The following is a 13,439-nucleotide window of genomic DNA, read 5'->3' on the forward strand; positions in this document are numbered from 1 at the left end:
TGTTGAAGTGTCTGGAATTGGGAGCCACGGGTTCCTCCCACTCCTGACCCTATTCCCTAGTTGTCCCCCTGCCCAGTCCATTCCCAGGACCTGAGGACTCAGGGACAGATGCTGCATTGCTTGTCATCCAGCTTCAGAGATGAGTCTGAACAGAGAGGACGTCTAGAGAAGCCTGGTAGATTCGAGATCACCCCTGCAAGACAGACTGGTGGCCAGTAGGAGGGAGACAGAGGCACGAGGCAGGTGCAGGGATGGCCGAGAGGGTCAGGGGCGACAGAGCCTGAGCGGACAGGACAGGGTGAAGACCAGAATAGACAAGAAAAAAGTTATCACTGCCTTCAGGAACGTCTAAGCGAATGCGGTGTCACCAGGTGGGAGCCTGGTGACAGATCAGAGAGGGAATGTGCTGCTAAGATGCCAGCAACTAAACAAGTTTGTCCACAAAAGACAAGGAAAAGTCTAGAAGGTAGCTAGAAAAGGAGGTGTGGGGAATGTGTGTGTGTGCGTATATGTGTCTGTGTGCGTGTCTTTGTGTGTCTGCCTTTGTGTGTGTGTACGTGTGTGTCTCTGTGTATATCTGTGTCTGTGTGTGTCTTTGTGTATCTGCCTCTGTGTGTGTGTGTGTGTGTGTGTGTGTGTGTGTGTGTGTCTAAAGAGACCCTGCCTGATTGAAGGCAGAGGGAAAGGAGCCTGTGGGAAAAGAGTGAGGAACGAACTGCGGAGTGATGTTCCAGAGTGGTGGGCATCCCTCGTGAGGATTTAGAGCTTGTCAATATGGAAGACCCTGCAGCCCTCACTGTGCAACTTGGAGCACGCTGGAAATATGGCTTTGCCTCTCCCCACCCTCACCTCCACCCAGGGCGTCAGCCCAGCTGCTCCTCCGAATCATGAATTCTCGAACAGCCTGTACCTAGTGGGAATGCTGGCGCACTTCTCCCTCACCTCAACTGCCTGCCCTGTGGCCCTGCAGAGGCTCCTGTAACTGCTCTCCGGGTTCTCCTTGCCTGTATGCCTAGACAGGACATGGCCGATTTATCAAGATGGGAATTGCAACACAGAAAGAGTTTAATTCACGTAGAGCCAGGTGTATGGGAGACTGGAGTTTTATTATTACTCAAATCAGTCTCCCTGAAAATTTGGGGGTTGGCAGTCAGGAAGTAGGGGTAGTGCTGATTGGTCAGGTCGGAGATGAAATCGTAGGGAGTCGAAGCTGTCATCTTGCACTGAGTCAGTTCCCGGGTGGGGGCCACATGACTACATGAGCCAGTTTATTGATCTGGCAGGCGCCAGTTGATGCATCAAGGGCAGGGTCTGAAAAACATCTCAAGCTCCAAGCTTAGATTTTACAATGGTGATGTCATCCTTAGGAGCAACTGGGGAGGTTTAGAACCTTGTAGCCTCCAGCTGCATGACTCTTAAACCGTAATTTCTAATCTTGTGGCTAATTTGTTAGTCCTGCAAAGGTAGTCTAGTTCCCAAGCAAGAAGGGGATTTGTTTTGGGAAAGGGCTGTTATGGTCTTTGTTTCAAAGTTAAACTATAAACTAAGTTCCTCCCAAAGTTAGTTTGGCCTCTGCCCAGGAAAGAACAAGGACAGCTTGGAGGTTAGAAGCAAGAAGGAGTTGGTTAGGTCAGATCTCTTTCACTGTCACAATTTTCTGAGTTATAATTTCTGCAAAGGTGGTTTCACTCCCGTTTGCAGATAAAAACCAGCACAGTCCTTTGGGAATCAGAGCTCTGGGGCTTAGGACAGTGGGTGAATCTCAGGTTGCTTATTTGGTGAATGTCTACCTACAACGCCCCCTCCTGGGTTCTTTGTCTTCAACTCCAGTTTGCATTTCAGATACTAAGGAATGGACTGTGTGCTTCCTGCATATTCATGGAGATGGGACTCACGTGACCTCAAAAAACGGACGCATAGTAGATGAGTGCTTCTCCCCCTCCCCTGGGCTCCTCTCTGAGCTCTCTTCTTCGGGACTCCTGTCTCACAGAACCTCCTGGTTGAGGGTGCCATCAAAAGTGAAATGCAAATGTACAGGGATTCTAGAATATGTTGCCATCTGACACAGAGACCAGACTCATTGAAGGTGGGGCACTTCTGTCCTCCTCTCCCTCTCATTTTTCTGCAGAAGGAGGGAACTTTTTGAATTCTTCTTTTTGTTTTTTTCCAGCCAGGGAGGCGATGAGGGAAGATAGGGCCAGGACTTGGTTTCTGTTGGGGTAGCTGGGACTGTGGCTTCAACTGAGGACTGAGGGAGCAGCCATAGCACTGGGCAAGAAGGGCAGAGAGTGCCGGGAAACAAGGGGAGGGGCTAGACTTTGTTCAGAGGGAGATGGGGCCATCCAAGCAGTTGCTTGGCCATGACATGATCTGACCTGCACTCACCTGGACAAGGTGGAAAGCAGGGGAGAATTGCCTGGAGGCTCCCCTGACTGGCCCAGGGAGGGGCAGTGGTGGCTGAGATGGCATTTTGTTGAGATCAGTTGCTGAAGGTCACCTGCCCCAAGAGAAGGTCACCTTGTAGACATCCTCAGGGGACAACTTCTCTAGAAAACACAGATCTGGTTATGCTACCACAGCCCCACCCTCAAAAACTCCATGAATTTTTAAAGTGCTTTTCAAAGTAATTATGTGAAACAAGATTTCTGTTGTCAAGCAATTTTGGGAAACCCTGGGTTGAATAAGTTTAGGGGGTTTCCTTTTTTTCTTTTTCTTTTTCTTTTTTTTTTTTGAGATGGAGTCTCATTCTGTCACTCAGGCTGGAGTGCAATGGCACGATCTTGGCTCACTACAACCTCTGCCTCCCGGGTTCAAGCCATTCTCCTGCCTCAGCCTCCTGAGTAGCTAAGACTACAGGCACACAGCACCACGCCCAGCTAATTTTTGTATTTTTAGTAGAGATGGGGCCAGGATGGTCTCAATATCCTGACCTCATGATCCACCAGCCTCGACCTCCCAAAGTGCTGGGATTACAGACATGAGCCATCATGCCCGGCCAGGAGGCTTCTTTAGTGTGAGACTTCATAGAGTCTTTAAAGAGCTGATGTGTATTTTGAATGTCCTAGGGACAAGGAAAGATATTATTATTATTACGATTATTTTGAGACAGGGTCTTTCTCTATTGTCCATGCTGGAGTGTGGAGTCCTGATCACGGCTCACTGCTGCCTGGAACTCCTGGGCTCATGTGATCCTCCTGCCTCATCCTCCCAAGTAGCTGGAACTGTAGGCAAGCACCACCACACCCAGCTATTAAAAAAAATTTTTTTGTAGGGGTGGGGTCTCACTATGTTGCCCAGGCTAGTCTCAAACTGCTGAGTTCAAACAGTCCTCTCGTCTTGGCCTCTCAAAGTGCTGGGATGACAGGCGTGAGCTACCTCCCATACCAAACCTAGGAGAGATATCATATAGCATTTCTCACAGCATTTACACCACAGAATTTCAAAGACTCCTGTGGGACTGTTGCTCATGAGAACGTATTTTGGAAACCAGCATGTCACAGGAGAAATGGCACAGCATGGCTTTGAAACCTTTTCACATATCCTCTGACAGCATCTCCCCTCAGAACGCCTGCTCTTGCTCAGAACGTGCCCCTGAACCTTACTATGCTGTTCCCTCTTCCAGATAAACCCCAAGCTGTCTTTGATCTAGGAAATCTTGTAGGAATCTGCTCAGGAGTGTGAAAATGGCACCCTCCGGGTTTCCACAGAACTTCCTCCCGCTGAGATGTGACAGCTTGCTCCAAGATGGCCGCTTTTGGGAAAGTGCCACTCTGCTTATTAATTAATCCTTTTTAGTTCCCCTACAGTGTTTGGCACACAGCTGCTGCCTGATCAGTGAAGAAATCAATGAGTACACATGAAAAATGAGGGGTATGAGTGGCACTTTAGGAATCTCTTGCTGTTTCCAGGTGGAAACAGCTCCCCAGTGTCCCTCCCTTTCCACACAGGTGACAGTCTGTTCTAGCAGAGCCTAAGTCCAGCCTGGCTTTATTTTACACACACGCATCACACATCAGACCAGGGCTTTGTTTCAATTCTTCACCCCCATCCTGACCTCGAATTCCTTGTCGTCGTAGCCATTCCCTCTGCATGAAAATTTTCTTCAGAAAAGATCTCAAACTCAAGGTGTTCAACGCAGCTTCTGGTTGGCATCTAATGGGTTACCAAAGTGCAGGAAAACTTCTCAGTAGGTTTGCCTTGCCTGTCTTCATTTCCTTTATTAAGCCAGCCAAGAACTTTGGTTTCTCCAACTCAGCCAGGGCTGGAAGTTTCTGTGACTTTCCTCCACCCCTGCTCTCCAGGTGTTTTTGGAGCCAATACATTGTCTAGCAGGGTTGTGAGCAGATCCCGGAGAGAGGGCAGTCACCCTGCTGCTATCAGTTGGTGATTTCTGTGTGAGTCTGAAAGGCTATACCATTCATTATTAGGATGAGAGGAGAGAGAAATTGTTTTCAAGCAAGACATCAGCCTGGCACAGTTTCTAACACATAGCAAATCTTGAATAAATCCTTGTTGAGTGAGGGCAGGACTGTAGAAACAGCCTCCATAGCTCCTCCCCAGGTGGGATGTTTCAGTGTGACTTTGTCAGGTTGTTTGACACTAACTTCATAAACATAAGATATACTTGTGTTCCAGTTTAAAGACATTTCCAAAGTCAAATAGGGATGAGTGTAGATCACTGAACACTTTGAGTAGTTTATCTCCTTGTTGCTCAAAGGAGAGGGGGTCCCTGGACCAGTGACATCAATACCCCCCAGAGCCTGGTAGAAATGCCAGAACCTTCCACCCCACTCTAGACCTACTGAATCCAAATCAGCATTTTAATAGGGTCTTGAGGTCATTCGTAGGGACCACTCTCATCCAGGGGGGTATATAGTTGAGAAAAGACTATACTGAATGCTGTTCATATTTGGTTTTTGTTTTGTAGAGATAGGGTCTCACTATGTTGCCCAGGCTGGTCTTGCACTCCTGGGCTCCAGCGATCCTCCTGATTCAGCCTCCCAAAGTGCTGGGATTACAATGCTGTTGAGTGGAATAAATTTAGTGTTCCAATTCTGGAGATTGTGAGAGCAGATGGATAGATTCACATCCGATGGATAGATTCACATCCAAGTGACAGGCGAAAAAATTATACTAATTAGAGGTTAAGGATAAAAAGACCCATTTAGTAAAATTCAATAAAGTTAAGATTTTTTTAAAATGAAAATATTTGAAAAAGATCTCAAATACAAGATTCTTTATTCCATTGTGTTAGATTCCTAGGGCTGCCATAACAAATGACCATGAACCAAGAGCTTCCGATGACAGAAATGGATTGTCTCACAGTTCCGGGGGCTGGAAGACTGAAATCAAGTTGCTGGCAGGGTTGGCTCCTTCTGCAGGATCTGAGGGAGGGTCTGTTCCATGCCCCTCCCCTGGCTTCCGGGTTTGCTGGCAATCCTTGGAGTTCCTTGGCTGATAGACGCATCTCTCTAACCTCTGTCTCCAGCATCACATGGTATTCCCCCTGTGTGTCTCTGTCTTTTGTCATCTTCTTATGATACCAGTAACAGTGGATTGAGGGCCTCCCCTGCTCCAGTGTGACCTCATTTAAGAAATTCCATCTGTAATGACGTGATTTCCAAATAAGGTCACATTCTGAGGTTCTGGGAAGGACATGACTTTGGGGATGGGGTGGGCAAGGATGCTACTCAACCCCCTACATCTATCCAACATGAAAAGGATAGTGAGTTTCTGCAATGGTGATCCTGTTGGAGAGATGTCCTGCAGCTCCAGATTCAATCCTCGAGGCAGCGGGTGGCACATGTCACATGCAAGGTGGGTCACAGGCAGGGAAACCTCCATTTCCCATTGCTTGGGTAGAGGAGAGCTTGATGTCATTGAATTCATGTCCTTTGAATGAATCTGGAATAATCAGTCTAAGAACACAAAGGGTGTTGCCCTATTTTTCTTCTTGGGCAAGGGCAATGGCCTTGGTGATGGCTGTCAGTTTGTGAGAACAATGGGTCAAAGCAGCAGCCCAACATCCTGGCTGAGACAGAGACCAAATTGAGAAAGGAGGAAGATCTGTAATTTCTGTAAATGCTAGGTAGCAAAAAAAAAAATCTGCACCTGAGAAAGCTAGGGAAAGGGAAGTTCAACATTGTCTGACAGGCCAAGGTGAGGGCCGAAAATTAGAGAAAGAGATGTTCAGAAATGTGATGTGGAGACAAGAGTAGGACCAGGACTAGGTAGTGCTGAGGATGGGGCTGGTCCCCATTTATTTGTTCCCTCAACATTTATTGAAAAGCCTCCCCTGGACAGGAGTTCCAGGCATAAGGCAGTGTCCTGAGAGAGATCATAATCTGTGGAGAGAAGATGGGCACACGCACCCCTAACTCTGAGAGGGGTGTCTGGTTCTCAAGAAGATGTAGGGAGGAGGTTGGACAGATGTCTTCTCTTGGTGTGGAGAGAGCCCACTACAGCTGGAGCTTGAAGGTAGCTAAGGGCTGAGAAAGTGTCTCCAAGACGGTGCAGGGCTGCCTTGGCTCTCTGGCCTCACCCTGCCCAGGAACAGCCATCCGAGCCTCTGCTGCCTGACTCCAGCTTTTCTGCGAGGGTCTAAAGAAAGAGGTTAAGTGGAGGTGGAGAAGGAGGCCGATTCCTGAAAGAAGTCTACCCGGGGCTGCCCGGAAGTCAGGCTCCTTTGACCCAGCTCAGCTTTTTCCATTCCAGAGGTGGAGACCGTTAGACAGGGGCTCTCTTTTTACCTGGCATTAACACCTGCTGGCAAGCGAGTGCTTCAGGACCAAGCGGTGATCTTTCTGGGAGGTCACAGTGTGAATTAGTTATTTTTCTCTGCAGAGACCAGATGTTGTCTGAATTTGAAAAGCCTCGAGGCAGTCCTAATGCAAATGACCGGAACATGTTTCCAATGTGCTCAGAGAAGGAAGCTGCCCCTGCCCACGCGTGGCATTCCCAGTTTGAGGAGCTCAGAAGTTGGTGTGAAGCGACCCGGGTGCCCCCAGCGGCGGGTGGGATTAAGCCAGCCATCCTGTCTGAGGGAGCAGGCCGCGCTGGCCCGGCGTCCCACCAAGGAGAGAGGGCTCAGGCACACAGGAAACGCCGACAGGCTGACATTTCAGCCTTTCGGGGAGCTCCTGCAAAGGAAGATAGAGATGTAAAAATGATCCCATTAGCAGTAGAAGATTTCCCACTCTGCCAGACTCAACTCCTTTCTTTGGTTGACCTTTTCTTCAATGAGAAAGCTTGGCTTTCAGAAACCAAGTCATTTTTCACAAGGCCATGGACCGTGGGCTCCCACGGGCAGAGCGGGTCCCCTGCCAGGAGGAGGAGGGGCAGCTGGAGTTGTAAAGACACGGCAGGGTGGAGCTGCAGGCTGCTGCTTTGGCTTCACAGAGGAAGGAAACCTTGCACGCCTTTAAGGGCTTAAAACCCTGCTTGGATTGCATAGGGAAAAAACTCTCCCCATTCAGTCCAGGTGTGTTGACCTTTATAGTTTCTACCAGCCAGTGAAGGAGGCCTGATTTCCTGAATCATATCAGCTACAGAATCCGCATCAGGCCAGCATTACAGACTTCTTTTTGCCAGTTTGCCTTTGGCCCTATTAAGCAACCATGCCAGCACTCTCTCCCACCGGGCAGGGCTAGTTTCGTGCATGTGCAATTTGTGCATAGGACCTCACACTCAGAAGGGCCCTGTGTTTGGTTTAATGCTCTGTGCTTGTTGTCTTGAAATTCTTAACACTTTTTGAACAAGGAGCCCCTGTTTTCGTTTAGTACTGGGGCCTACATGTCACTGGTCCTGAATGCCAGACACCCTCTGCCCCTATCCTTTACCTGGGAAATCCCTCGGCTTTGACTCTCAGCTTCAAAGTCTCTTCCACAGGAAGCCCGCATCCATTGCATGAGTTGTAATGTTGATAATTATAACAATGACATGATCAACATCATTTGACTCTTTACTGTGTTATGCTCTGAGCTACATGGTTTCTATGGATTTTCTCATTTCATCCCTTCAACAACCCTATGGGCATTATTATTAATATTATTATTATTATTTTTTGAGATGAAGTCTCACTCTGTCGCCAGGCTGGATTGCAGTGATGCCATCTGGTCTCACTGCAACCTCTGCCTCCTGGGTTCAAATGATTTTCCTGCTTCAGCCTCCTGAGTAACTGGGATGACAGGTGCCCGACACTGCACCCAGCTAATTTTTGTATTTTTAGTAGGGTTGGGGTTTCACCATTATTGGCCAGGATGGTTGTGATTTGTTGACCCTGTGATCCACCCGCCTCAGTGGGCATTATTATTATTCACACTTTGGACATCAGGAAACTGACAGAAACTAAGCCCACCAATTATTGTCCAGGCTCACCAGCCGGCAATGCTTCCCCTGCATCGTATTCATCATATTTCATTGTAATGCTTCAATATCTGTCTTCTTCACTGGACAACATGGGTCAATGTCTTGCGTGCACAGTGCTTGGCTAGGTGCACTCTAGAGAAGGGAGGTAGGAAAGTTGCTGTCCCTTCCTCCCATGTGACTTTATTTTTAAAGCACACAGCACGGATACAGGTCAACACAAGAATAGACAAATGAAAATGCATTCTGAACAACCACTAAAATAAAAGCATCCCACTCTTTTTTTCAATCATCCTCTATTTGTTGAGTTTCTGCCGTTTCCTAAGCACTGGACTAGGTGTTGGGGTACAGTGGTGAGCAAAGAGTGTTGACCTCTGTCATCACGGAATTTACAGTGACTGGAGAGACAGAAATTAACCATCTCATCCACTCACAGATGTCAGACTGTGTGTGGGACCGTGCCACAAAGAGGAGGTGCACAGTCCAGGAGAGTCTATGACAGGGAGATGTGACTTGTTTGGAAAGGTCAAATGAGCTGAGAATTTAAAGTGAACAAGGGCCGGGCGTGGTGTCTCATGCTTGTGATCCCAGGAGTTTGGGAGGCCGAGGTGGGTGGATCACCTGAGGTGAGGAGTTCAAGACCAGCCTGGCCAACATGGTGAAACCCCAACTTTACTATAAAAAAAATTAGCCAGGTGTGGTGGTGGGTGCCTGTAATCCCAGCTACTCGGGAGACTGAGGCAGGAGAATCACTTGAACCCGGGAAGCAGAGGTTGCAATGAGCTGAGATTGCACCATTGCACTCCATCCTGGGCAACAAGATTGAGACTCCGTCTCAATAAATAAAATAAATAAATAAAGTGAGAAAGACTTATCTAGAAAAAAGAGGAAGGAACATCCCATGCAGGGGGAATAGTGCAAGCAGAAACTTTTGGGAGGAGGGAGCTTGGACACTCGAATGGCTGAAGAGGTCAATGGGTTGGGAGATGCAGCCAGACAGTGCAGGATCACAGGCAGGTTCAGGAATTTTGTCTTCGTTTTGACAGCAATGGGATTGTAAGCAGGAGATGACATGACTTATGTTTTGTAGAGGTTACTCTGGTGGCAGTGTGGAGAATGCATTGATGGGGAGGGGCTGAGTGGATCCAACGTAGACCTTATAGATTTATATATGTGCTGCTTCAAAGTGTTTATCCCCATGGGATTCACGTTGAAGGAAAATTCCTTTGACAAAGCTCATCTGTGGTGACAAGGAGGACCCTTGGACATCTCAAGGAGATGCCACTTATTGGGGAGGGTATGTGGCTGGCACTATGTTCACCTGGCCTCCTCCGCACTCTGTGAGGAGCTGTGACTGGATTGAGTGTGTGCATGGGATTTGGGGATTTTCTGGTGACTGGTAGGAAGACCTGCAGAGTCACCGTTCTAGCCACTAAACAAGCTGCAATAGCCTACTACCCTTTGACATTCTGCCCAGAACCTAGGGCACCTTCAACCAGTTTTTTGATGGATCTCTTGTTCATTTGCAGATAGCTGGGGAGACGCAGGGGCTGGGCAGCTGTCCATTCAAGGAGCACACTAACCTACCACAATTGGGACATGAAAACATGGCCGTTTATAATTTAAGTATTTAAATGTCCCAACCAAGAGGAACAACCCCTGAAACTACTCCTGGCCAAGGGGTCAGCATGGACCCTTCTAGAGCCTACTGGGGACAAAGGATCTGCTAGAGACAAAAATTCTTCTTCTCCTGGGGACAAAGTGGGCTGCCAGGGGAGTGAGCTCTGCTGTAGGAGAAAGACTCAGAGGGCTTCACTCTAATCTTGTCTCTTACATCAACTTGCTTTGTTTTCTTGGGGTAGTCTCATGACCTCTTAGCCTGAATTTCTTCAACTGTAAATTGAAGGGTCTAAACAAAATACTTTCTTTTAGTTCCAAAGTTCTGAAATTCTTTATTTAGAAATTCTAGATGGGATGGGGTGGCTTTCAATCACTAAGAGATCTATGTTTTATCCAAATAGCCCAGCACTGGTCATTGTGGTTATGAGGAGCAGGGCAATAAAATGCTGGTACATTCCAATGGTGAGCAACTGGGACCCTTGGATACTCTAAGGCCTTTGATCTTCACTGTACATGCCAGTGGATCTTTTCCCTTACTTAATTCCACAGTCTTTGTTTTTTTACCCTCACTAATAGTTGTGTCTATCCTGTAGCCATTTTTTTTTTTTTTTTGAGACCACTCTGTCGCCCAAGCTGGAGTGCAGTGGCACGATCTCGGCTCACTGCAACCTCCACCTCCGGGGTTCAAGCGATTCTCCTGACTCGCCCTCCCGAGTAGCTGGGACTACAGGTGCGTGCCACCACACCCGGCTGATTTTTTTGTTTTTTTTTTTAGTAGAGACAGGGTTTCACCATGTTAGCCAGGATGGTCTTGATCTACTGACCTCGTGATCCACCTGCCTCGGCCTCCCCAAGTGCTAGGATTACAGGCGTGAGCCACCGCGCCCGACTCTGTGGCCATTCTTACCTAAAACTGAAATTCATATATGTTCCATGCACCATTAGTTTCCCCTTTCAAGTTTTTCTTTTTAAACTGATGAAAGTGTCCTGTTTTTAAAAGCTGTTTCCTTCCACCCAAACTCACAGGTACAAAGGATTTAAAGGCAACTGTTCCATGACCTTCATCGATCAGTTTAAAGCACTACACCAGTGTAACAAGTATTGCAAAATGCTGGGACTGAAATCCCTTCAAAACAATAGCCAGAAACAGAAGAAGCCGAGCACTGGGAAAAGCAAAGTTCAAGCAAACTCTATGACAGTGAAGAAGACAGGGTCTGAGACCCCAGGCGAAAAGAAAACCTAACATCCTCGGTAAACTAATGGCCACTGGCTAGCAGCACACAGTCTTGCCAGGGAAAATCTGAGGCCACACAGGAGAGAATACACAGCCTGCAGAGAGTGTGTGGCAATCCTTATTCCCAGCTGCCTGTGCGCCAAATGCCTCTAAACCCGTCACCTGCTGTCTTCACTCAAATTATTTCAGAACAGGATTTGTGACCAGGTTTATGGGGAGATTGAATCGACGATCGGTCTCAAAGACAGTCCATTCTTTGTATACACGTTTAGCGTTTTTACCAACCTCAAGTCATGTGTCTATCTGTGTATTTGCACGTGGTTGTGTTGTCAAGGACTTGGTGCTGAGAAGAGTCTGTTCACAGCCAAAATTATTCCCACCCCCATTCCTAACCTGGGATTTCTAGACACATCCTGCTGTGATGTAAACAGAAATCATGAATTCGCTCACTGGGTCAAGTTGTTCCACTGGTGTCTAATATGCTATTGTTGCTGGAGGTGAATTCTGTAACGTGAAGCCTCTTCCCATCATTCACACAGCCACTTACAATTTTCTGTTTAATTAAATTCATATTTAAACAAAAAGTGTACGATGTATGTATCATTATAGATACTTGTTCTTTAGAATGTGTGCCATATTTTACATTGTTCCAGGATTTAGTCATTTCCTAATAGGTTTCCTAGAGCACAAAATATTTGCATCTGTGTTTTTCCCTCATTCTTACATTACAACTTAGGTTCCGTCACTTTCTACTTTGTTCCTTAAACCCGAACCGCCTAAACCCAGGGCTGACCCATGGTGGATCGCGCCAGAAGATGCACACTAATCCTGGCGGGGGTGCACCAGTTCACAGGGATCCTGGCATCTCTAACCACTCCCAGCCCTCATTCCACTTGAGTCTCCTGACGCTCGGAGCCTCCTTCTCTACCAGTTTGGATCATGCCCAGCCATAAAGCAGGAGAGTCGCATCAGTGAAATGTGAAATTGGGCAAGAGCACACCATACAATAGCAACTCAGGGATCGCTTTATGTACCCCAAAGTGCTTAAGAATATCTGCTACCCCAACCATTTGTAACAAAAATATTGTTGTTTCATTAATGGGAATGTTAATGGTAATGTTGCTTCATTAATAGACTTTTTCAGAATGGCTTTAAATTTACAAAAAAATGAGCAGAAAGTGTGGAGGTTTCTGTTGTGTCTCCTCACCCCACTCTATGACCTTCCCCTGTTGCAAACATCTTGCATTAGTGTGGTATGTTTGTTACAGTTGATGAGATAATATTGATACTTTTTTTTTTTTTTTTTTTTTGAGATGGAGTCTCGCTCTGTCGCCCAGGCTGGAGTGCAGTGGGGCGATCTCGGCTCACTGCAACCTCTGCCTCCCGGGTTCAAGCGATTCTCCTGCCTCAGCCTCCCGAGTAACTGGGACTACAGGCACATGCCACCACACCTGGCTAATTTTTGTATTTTTAGTAGAGACGGAGTTTCACCATGTTAGCCAGGATAGTCTCGATCTCCTGACCTCAGGTGATCCACCTGCCTCGGCCTCCCAAAGTCCTGGGATTACAGACATGAGCAACCGCGATATGTTGTTATTAAAGTTTATAGTTTACATTAGGGCTCACTCCTGGTGTTGTACATTCTGTGGGTTTGGGCAAATGTATCATGACAGGCATCTACCATTATAGCAACATACAGAATAATTTCACTGCTCTAAAATTCCCCAGTGCTTCACTGATTCATCCCTCCCTTCCCCAACCCCCAACCCCTGGCAGTCACTGATCTTTTCATTATCTTCATAGTTTTGCTTTTTCCTGAATGTCATATAGCTGGAATCATAAATATGTGGCCTTTTCCATAGTTTGCTGTTTCTTAAGACAGATTTCATCTGCTGGCTAACAGCTGGGAGGATTGTGGGGCCACCTCTGAGCAGGAGGACGGATGCTTCGCAAACCTGAATGGGCACGGGAATCCCTGGATCTTGGGAATACGTAGGTTCTGATTGGGTAGGTGTGTGGTGGGGCCTGAATTGTGTGTTTCTGTGAAACTTTCTGGGGATCTCCTGTGGCTGCCCAGGACCACACTCAAAGAGGCAGTCTAGACTATGGGCCGGAGGGCCCCGAAATGCTGAGAGGAGTACCTCGGCTCCTGGAGTTCAGATAGTCTGGCCAAGGGAAGGCCCGGCTACTTCTGGGTTCTGATGTGTGAGGCAGCAGCTTG

The 13,439-nt window shown here is 47.4% G+C and overlaps 1 protein-coding gene across 6 annotated transcripts in view; it reads left to right on the forward strand.

Moving 5' to 3' along the window:
• The window catches only part of LOC105477061 (alpha kinase 2), a 144,457-nt gene extending 132,643 nt beyond the window's left edge, over window positions 1-11,814 (forward strand). For 2 of the 6 annotated variants that reach the window (XM_011733398.3, XM_011733399.2), the window contains one exon: window positions 11,011-11,814. In XM_011733398.3, coding sequence (XP_011731700.2) covers window positions 11,011-11,227 — 217 coding nt within the window. In that variant the 3' untranslated portion in view covers window positions 11,228-11,814. Of the gene's footprint in view, window positions 1-1,842; window positions 2,675-10,385; window positions 10,447-11,010 lie in introns of those variants that run through there. The other 4 variants (XM_071085258.1, XM_011733401.3, XM_011733402.3 and 1 more) reach the window with 4 other exon arrangements.
• Window positions 11,815-13,439: the final 1,625 nt, after the last annotated feature.

The sequence above is a fragment of the Macaca nemestrina genome, chromosome 19, assembly GCF_043159975.1.
Source record: "Macaca nemestrina isolate mMacNem1 chromosome 19, mMacNem.hap1, whole genome shotgun sequence".
In the NCBI taxonomy this organism is placed as follows: Eukaryota; Metazoa; Chordata; class Mammalia; order Primates; family Cercopithecidae; genus Macaca; species Macaca nemestrina.